This window comes from Silene latifolia, chromosome 11 (assembly GCF_048544455.1).
Source record: "Silene latifolia isolate original U9 population chromosome 11, ASM4854445v1, whole genome shotgun sequence".
NCBI classification, from domain to species: Eukaryota; Viridiplantae; Streptophyta; class Magnoliopsida; order Caryophyllales; family Caryophyllaceae; genus Silene; species Silene latifolia.
In genome coordinates, this window is record NC_133536.1 from 12,184,437 (window position 1) to 12,193,755 (window position 9,319).

Consider the following 9,319-nt stretch of genomic DNA (forward strand, 5'->3'; position numbering starts at 1 on the left):
TTGGTTTTGGGTTTTTTAAAGAGTTAGGAAATCCAACAATCCAAATACACCCTAAAAGAGTGTTTGACAATAAGAATTTAATTTGAAATGCCTTATTTTCAAGTTATTTGAAAACGAGGGGGTTAGGGAGTGAATTTTCAATGATTTTATTTTAGTCTTACTTGGATTTGGTAGGGATTTGGAATCCAAATCTAATAGGTTTGCCAAACATGCAAATTGGTCCAAATCTGAATTTGATACTCATAGGTGTTTAGTTACATGTGAACAATTAGAGTAGGTAATTGGGTGGCCGGGCTGGGCAGGGTCGTGTTTCGTGTCGGCCTGCAGTGCCAACCCCCCAAGCCCGGTCCAGGCACGGGTTGGTGGGCCTTCGTGCCGTGCCCGTGCCTGGCCCGACTCATCTCCACCAGCGGATCTTCGCGCCATCCTCGGGGAGTAGATAGGGACGATTTAGTTGGCTTAGCTACATCTCGTTTAATTGCTATTTTATTTTTATTACGGGATTATTCCTTTTATTGTACCAAAAAAACAATTATATACTTTAAAGCATATAAATATGAGAAATAAGACCATACATCGGATGTAGTACCTCATACCTCATTTTATTTATAATGTTTTTTTGTTAGATTGTAATTTTTTGAGTTTATTGTTTAAGAAACTTTATAATAAAACTCAGGAATTTTATAGTAAAACTCAAAAACTTTAAATTAAAACTCAAAATCTTTATTATAATGCTAAAAAAATATAAAACTTGTGGTAGTAAATCAAATATATAATTCACTTACTGTATAAATAAGATTTTATTCAAAAACATAATCATATCGCATCGTATTACGATTTTATTTGAGAATTTACGGCAAGTAAAAAGCCCAAAAGCCAAATGACCCAACAAAATGTTTTATTTTGATGTAATAATTCATGTACGAGAGGCACAATAATTCACAACTTCACTCCGCCCTAATTTTGACCTTTCTTCCTCTCAAAAAAAATGGCGACGGCCAGACAAGCAAGCAGGCTTCTAACAAACTTGTCCTCCAAGCTACTCGTCGCTCCCAAACCCTCCGCTTCACCGTTATCGGGTCAAACCAGACTATTCGGATCCTCGTCACGTGACCCGCCGCCGGCTGTCTTCGTCGACAAGAATACTCGCGTTATTTGTCAAGGTATTACCGGTAAAAATGGCACCTTTCACACCGAACAAGCCATCGAATACGGCACCAAAATGGTATGGTTCGCTTTACGATGTTACGATTTTATGATTTTGCGATTTTATGATTTGAGATGAGTTTTGTTGTTGATTTTAGGTTTTAGATCTGAATATTTGTTTTCGGCTGATTTGTGCGTTTTGATGAATGTAAGCGATCATCTTATCTTTGTGAAATCGAGATATCGTTTGCGGAATTGCTGCTATTTTGGTGATTTCGCTGTGGATTTTATGCAATTCAGTGAATAATACGAGTATATAGTAATTTACTATAAATTCGAGTTAAGTTAATTCGATTTAGGTAAATTTCTTTTCCGTGAATTTGTGCATTTAGATGTAGTTGTTAATTGCTGCTGTTTTGGTGATTTCGCCATGGATTTTATGCAATTCAGTCAATAATACAAGTATATACTATACATTCAAGTTAGGTTAATTTGATTTAGGTAATTTTATTTTCCGTGAATTTGTGCATTTAGATGTAGTTGTGAATTGCTGCTGTTTTGGTCAGTTCGCTGTGGATTTTATACAATTCAGTGAATAATAGGAGTATATACTATAAATTCGAGTTATATTAATTCGATTTAGGTAAATTTCTTTTCCGTGAATTTGTGCATTTAGATGTAGCTGTGAATTGCTGCTGTTTTGGTGATTTCGCTATGGATTTTCTGCAATTTAGTGAATAATAGGAGTATATACTATAAATTCAAGTTATGTTAATTCGATTTAGGTAAATTTCTTTTCCACGAATTTGTGCGTTTAGATGTAGTTGTGAATAGCTGCTGTTTTGGTGATTTCGCCATGGATTTTATGCAATTTAGTGAATAATACGAGTATATACTTTAAAATCGAGTTAGGTTAATTCGATTTAGCCTTTAGGTAAATTTATTTTAGTCGAATTTGTGCATTTAGATGTAGTTGTGAATGTATGCAATCATCTTTATCTTGTGAAAAATCGAGATGTCGTTTGCTGAGTTGTTGATGTTTTTGTAATTGCGATGTGAATTGTATGCCATTCAGTGAATAATACGACCGCATAATATAAATTCAATTATGGCTGATTACTTCTCGGTTTATAATTTGTGTATTTTGATTTGATGTGATAGTGATGAATGCATGCGATCATCTTATCTTTGTCGAAAATCGAGGTTTCAGTTGCTGAATTGCTGCTGCTTTTGTGATTTTGGTGTGAATTGTATGCAATTCAGTGAATAATATGAGTATATAATATAAATTCGAGTTAGGTCAATTTGTCATATCATGTAAGGGTTTAGGTCAATTGTAGCGGGAATGATGGCTTAGGATTGAAAGTGATTATTATCGTTGCAATCAGTTCGTTTTGAGACGTCATTTTCGACTCGATGCCAGGCACACTTGCCTGGGTGCCCGACTGCCTGCAGAGACTAGCTGTTACTAACAATATTTTGACTAATAATGAGTACATTGAGAAGCTTCTAGCATTTTTTGTGTTACTTCGTTTAAAATTGTTCTGAACTCGTTAGGGAACATTAATGTTAATGATCTTTGTACGCTGTTCGGCTGTTGTTGTTTTTGGTGTTCTTATTCATCTGTCTGTTTGCTGTCGCGGTCATTAATTTATGCTTCGTGATATCCATATCAGCTACTGTTTATAAATCTGCAAAAGTTCTGAGATGGATAATTTATCCTTCTCATTGTTGTTTAGTGGTTAGATTTTGTCTTACGGGAGTTACAAGTGCTGTATTATCGTAATGTCACGTTTGTTTATGAATTTGGGCAGTTGGGCTTCTTTTTCCTTTTATAACACAGTTTTATTGGTTTATCCTTGCTTTTAGGTCGGGGGAGTTACGCCTGGAAAGGGGGGAAGTGAGCACCTAGGGCTCCCTGTTTTCAACTCCGTAGAAGAAGCTAAGGCCGAAACAAAAGCCAATGCATCAGTAATATATGTCCCCCCTCCCTTTGCTGCTAAAGCAATAATGGAAGGATTGGAAGCTGAGTTGGATCTTATTGTCTGCATCACTGAAGGGATTCCTCAGCATGATATGGTAAACCATTCTTTACTAAATCACCAAGGAATCATTTTTGTCTGTCACTTACTCATCAAAGTCTTTTTCTCTTTGTATACCTTGGAGTATTTATTGAGGCTGATCAAAATATTGAAATATCATTTATGCTTGGGGTGTAGCTTATTTGAACTTTTTAGTTAGATGTTTTGTTGTCTAACTCAATCTATCAGTTCTATGTTTCTAAGAAGGGAATTTACAACAATCCTTTGCTCATTTAAAGTTAGATATGATGTCCGATTGTATCCAAGTGCTGCTGCAGTGGTAAAAAAAATGAATGCTTTCGGTTTACGTTTGTGCAATATCTGTTTTGAGTGTTTTCTACATTATGAATAGAAAGAAGCTTTACATTGCATAGGATGACTTGAAATATTGTTCACTCTTCTTAGCTATATGACTTTTCAGGTTCGTGTGAAAGCGGCCCTCAACAGACAGTCAAAAACCAGACTAATTGGTCCAAATTGTCCTGGAATTATTAAACCTGGAGAGTGCAAGATTGGTATTATGCCTGGATACATCCACAAGCCAGGGCGCATTGGAATTGTTTCTCGATCTGGCACACTGACATATGAAGCGGTAATACTCATTTGAAAAGAGTTTTCTTTATTTTTTATATTTTTTTATATTACAGTTGAAGTCTTGAAGATTGAGATTTTGGCCTACCCTTTAAATTACGTTTCACACTCTTAAGCTGACCTATTTGCTTTTATGATACTTTGGATCTATCGGTTTGTTCAGTCATCGACTGTCATGGAGCTCTACTTGTGTTTGCTTAGTCTGCAGTTTCTTTGCCTCTACCCTGTAACCGATATGCTGCACTGCAAGCTGACTTGGGTCCTGTTTTGTTTCCATCTGCACTAGGATTTTCCAACTCCCGATTTTGGTTCTAGTATGTTACACCTTTTGATAAGAATGAACACTGCATTAAGAGGCTATATTCAGAGTTACTAAAAATCTCCTCCTTGATAAAGCACCAAATACTAGATTGCTGTGATAATTTTACTTACATTTCAAAGAAATATACTTCCAAGTGTTAGATCTTCACCTTGGTGCTCTTAACTATGGGCTGTATGGATTATGCTTTGTATCATGTCTTTGTTTTAACAGTGAAAAATTTGGAACCATAAATATCATATTATATGATAATAAGTTTCAACACGTTTGCCTCGCAATGTAGGTTTTCCAAACAACGGCTGTTGGTCTTGGTCAATCCACCTGTGTAGGAATAGGAGGAGATCCTTTCAATGGTACAAATTTTGTTGATTGTATTGAGAAGTTTATTGCTGATCCACAGACAGAAGGTAAGGCTTTCTTATGACTTCTCTCGTGTGTTATCCAGTCTTTTCTTTATGTTTACAACTTTGATTGGTCATGCCCATCAATCCCGTGTATTTAGAAATAAAAATAGTCTCTCAGTAGAGGAATTTGATGACTATATACATTTAGGAGCCACTCTGATCATTTTCTACCGCTGTGTATGTTCTCCAAAACTTAGAAGTTAGTTTAGATATACATGCTTTTATGACATGGTTAGGAGATTATAGTATTATACTAAATTACTAACTTATTGATGAGGGACATAAATGAAGTGACGCGTAATACTCTTGGAAATTGCTCTGAGCTTTCTTCTATGTCAGTCTTTCTTATTAGGCAATCAAATTGAAATTCCAAAAACTGGAGTCAGTATATCATTATGTCTTCCCAACCTGCTTTCCGGTGGTGACCGTATATAGATCCTCGATTTTGTACCACATTCTTTTTTAGCGTTTTAAGTTTATTATTTTGTTGTGGATTTATTGTAGGCATCATTCTTATTGGTGAAATTGGAGGCACTGCTGAAGAGGATGCTGCTGCTCTAATCAAGGTGAGTGGTTCTGATGTACATTCTCAAAGCAAAAAAGACTGATCTGTATTCTTTTGGTATCGGATAGTGTGGGTTTAAAACGAGGTGTCACATTAACTGTTTCTATGTCGAACGGTGCTGTATAGAATTTTAGGGGATTGTTTGGATGGGAGGTTTTGGAGGGAAAGGAAGGGGCGGCGAAGGGAGGGACGCAAAGTCCTTTGTTTGAGAAGGCGCGAGACGCACTGAGGCGATGGGGTCCCAAGGGGCTAAGGCGCACGCCTTCTGCACACGAGGCACACTGATTTTTCAAAAGAACATCCATATTTTACAACCAAATTTTGTGCGAGAATAGTCCTTTTCTTTTTTTTTGTTTTAAAGAGGGCCGACATGTTTTTAAAAGTGAAAATTAAGGATAAGGGGGAGAAAAGAAGAGTAAAATAAAAGAATTTTGAAAAAAAATATGGAATTGCACACTAATGTGGGTACACATAACCCTATAACCCTATCCTCATTTTCCCTCTTATTTTGCTATCAAACAAGCCTTAAGTAGCAGTGCCTATGTTTAGTTGGATTCCTGTTTACCATTACTGTACGAACTTGCTCACAGTTTTTAAATAATGTGGGTACACATACAGTTCTACATTTTTGAAGTGATTGAGATTCACTAAGAGTGTGTTTGGATTGAGGGATTTGGAGGGGAAAGAAAGGAAGGTAGAGTAGGGATTTAAAATCCCTTGTTTGGATAGCAAATAAGGGTGGAGGGAAATGGAGGGGTAGGGATTTGGAGGGATTCATTTTCTCTCCAAGACAAATCAAAATCTCTCCACAATAGGCAAGATTTGGAGGGAAATTGTATCCAAACACACCCACCCACCCCACATTTCCCTCCCCTTTCCTTCCCTCCCTTTCTCTTCCCTCATTCCCCCTCCCCTCCCTTTCCCTCCACATTTTTCTATCCAAACACACCCTAAGGGTGTGTTTGGATTGAGAGAATTAGAGGGAAAGGGAGGGGAGGGAAAGGGAGGGGTTTAATTTCCTTTGTTTGGTTACAATATTTGGAAGGAGGAAAATGGAAGGGGAGGGGAATGAGAGGATTTAATTTCCCTCCTTTAGACCAAATTAAAATCTTTCCATCATTGGCAAGATTTGGAAGGAAAACTTTTTTTTGACTCTCCTTTCATCATCATCCTCCATCCACTCTACCATCTCCCTCTTCCTCCCCTTCCATCACCCTCTCATCATTTTTGTTATCCAAACAACCATAATTTATTTTCCCTCCCCTCCCCTCCCTTACCTTTCCTTCCCCTCACTCCCCCTCCCCTCCCTTTCCCTCCTAAAATGGTATCCAAACACACCCTAAATAAATGAGAGTGAACTAAAAAACATGGTTTAAATTGGTATACAACTTTGCATTGCAATTTTCAGTATTCCCAGTCTCTTGATAGCCAATATTTGTAGTATGTTTGGAAACCGTGGGCTCTACTAATTGATGTTATTGATAACTAGACTAGGGATTGTGTTCTCTGGTAATTGAGTTTTCAGACTCCATGGGTGCGTTTGGATTGAGGGATTTGGAGGGAAAGGAAGGGAAGGATTTGGAGGGATGATAAATATGGGCTGAAGGGATTGATAACCATTGTTTGGTTAGCAAATATGAGCTGAAGGGATTTGGAGGGGATGGAAAATGGATCCCTCCATTTCTCTCCTACAAGGCAAATTATTTCCTCTCCAACATAGGAAAGATTTGGAGGGAAAATGACATCCTCCAATCTCCCTCCCCTCCCTTTCCTTCCCTCTCCCCTCTCTTTCCCTCCTTTTTTTGTTATCCAACAAGGCCTTGTTTGGATTCCAAAATAGGAGGGAAAGGGAGGGGAGGAGGAAGTAGGGAATGGAAAGGGAGGGAAGGGAAGGGTTGGGAGAATTGAGGAGGTGATTTCCTTCTAAATCTTTCTTTTTGTAAGAGGGGAAATAATTTGGCTTGGAGGAGGGAAATTTAGCCATTCAATTTCCCTCCCCTCCAAATCCCTCCACTTCAAGGATTCTCATTCCTTCAAATCCCTCCCCTCCCTTTCTCTCCAAATCCCCAAATCCAAACATACCATACTACTCTATCATAATGAATCTGCTATAATACTTTTTTTGTCAAAATTCATGGATATAAGAGTTGAATTCTTGGGACTCGGAATAGATATGGCGTGTGTCTTGAGTCTTGACTGATGGAAGTGGACACTAGGTTGTAGTGTGTATTTCTTGTGCAACTACTTGTCATCTAACTCTCATTCTTTGGTATTACTCTGTCATAATTCTGTCTCATATGGGTTGGTTTGCTTGAAACAGGAAAGTGGAACTGACAAACCAGTGGTAGCTTTCATTGCCGGGCTAACAGCACCACCTGGTCGGCGCATGGGTCATGCTGGAGGTATTTATTTCCATTGTCTTTGATCAATTTTTATTTTGTATTTTTCTGTCCTTCGATGATTGACGTAGTAATTTTTTTTTGGTTGAACGCGTGTTGCAGCCATAGTGTCAGGAGGCAAGGGAACAGCACAAGACAAGATAAAGACGCTAAGAGAAGTGGGAGCCACAGTAGTTGAATCTCCTGCCAAGATTGGAGCAGCCATGCATGAAGTCTTCAAGCAGAGGGGTCTGCTGAGTTAGTCGGAGTAACTCGGTCTTGTTTTTTATTTTTCTCCTTTTTTTGGGTACAAAGTATCATAAATATTCATCTGATGGATGTGATGTGATGTGTATGTGGAAGATTCTCCAGCATCACCGGTTAAGGGCAGGTAGGGTAAGCATTTATTGCTACTTTCATACACCTAGCCTCTGGTTTTACATTGACTTCGAAAGCATGCAAATTTTCGCGATCTAATATATTTCTAAGCAGAGAAAGTTTTGACATCCATTGAACACATTAATCTTTTCTGTTGTTTGCACACTGCAACTGAACCAAGTCCATTCGCAGCTGTTTGTGTTTTTATCAATAAAATGCTATGCGCTTTCAGTCTTTCATGGATTGACTTCCGTACAGCGGGGTTTACTATGTACCTGATTGTTTTTTTCTTTCTAAACCAAACTATATTGATTCTTGTCAGCTTACTGCTCGCAATAGTCATAACTATACAACTGGTTTGGTTTGTCAATCTGCCATGCTCGAATGTGTCTCCGCTGTGATTGCTGGATAAGTGGATAGGTGACTTTAGGACGATATATTGGCTATTTATGTCAAGTAAAAGTACTCCCGAGTCCTAATCTACGTGTTGGGAGACTCCTTAACGGTTTTGAAATTGCATGATGTGCGGTATTGTATATATTGGGCTACTTTATGCTTCAGAAAGGAATCTTGTGTTAAAATCTACTCCCTTAGTCCCGATCATGTGTTTACCATTTATATTCTTTGTGATTGCATGATGCGCGTTATTGTCAATATTTGGCAACTTTATGATCCAGGAAGGAATCTTGTGTTAAAATCTACTCCCTTCGGACAGAGGGAGCACATATGAATAGAGATCTATTGACGCCTACTAATGCATGATGTGCCTTGAGAGGAAGGTGACTATATCGTGCTGAATGCTGATAAAGTGTTCTCTAGATTATATACTCCGTATTGTTTAGCATTTTCGTGTCTCTAGTTTGTCTAGTAGCACAAAAGTTCTCATAATTTGATCTGAGCAATAACATTTTATCAGAAACAAATCCAAGATTACAAGGTAATTGGTTTCAAAAAAATAAAATATAAAATATAAAATTTACAAGGTAGTTACTATTCCGTATAAATATTTTTTACATGAGACCGCTAACGCGCATAAATATATCAATTTCTTCTCTCCTTTGATTAAAGAGACGACGGCTTAATTGTACGCATATATAAGACTAATTGAGTGTAATTACAAATTTTGAAACATCAGTACTACTCTAAATACTTCAATTGCTGTAATATATTTTTATTTTTATTTTTAATATTGACTAAAAAACTTGAATGAAGAAATTAGCCCGAGAACAATTCGAATACAACATATTTGAGCTGAATCGAACCTGAATAGAGTCAATTAATCGTCTACAATACTTCCGTCTTAACCTGGTAACCATTACAATAAGGCTCCTCGGCGAAAAGACAGCAAGCTTGCTTAACAAGTTAATAACAACTTAACTTGATGTCAAATTAGTCAGAGAACAATTCGAGTACAACCAGTTCAACATAAGTGAGGTGAATCGATTATGAATATAACC

The 9,319-nt window shown here is 37.5% G+C and overlaps 1 protein-coding gene across 1 annotated transcript; it reads left to right on the plus strand.

Moving 5' to 3' along the window:
- Nucleotides 1-908: 908 nt before the first annotated feature.
- LOC141611077 (succinate--CoA ligase [ADP-forming] subunit alpha-1, mitochondrial) lies at nt 909-7,990 on the plus strand. Its single transcript, XM_074429486.1, has 7 exons — nt 909-1,225; nt 3,016-3,225; nt 3,649-3,819; nt 4,421-4,544; nt 5,046-5,107; nt 7,427-7,508; nt 7,608-7,990. The coding sequence occupies exons 1-7, from the start codon at nt 989-991 to the stop codon at nt 7,745-7,747; spliced, it is 1,026 nt and encodes a 341-aa protein (XP_074285587.1). The 5' UTR covers nt 909-988; the 3' UTR covers nt 7,748-7,990.
- The last annotated feature ends 1,329 nt before the right edge of the window (nt 7,991-9,319 follow it).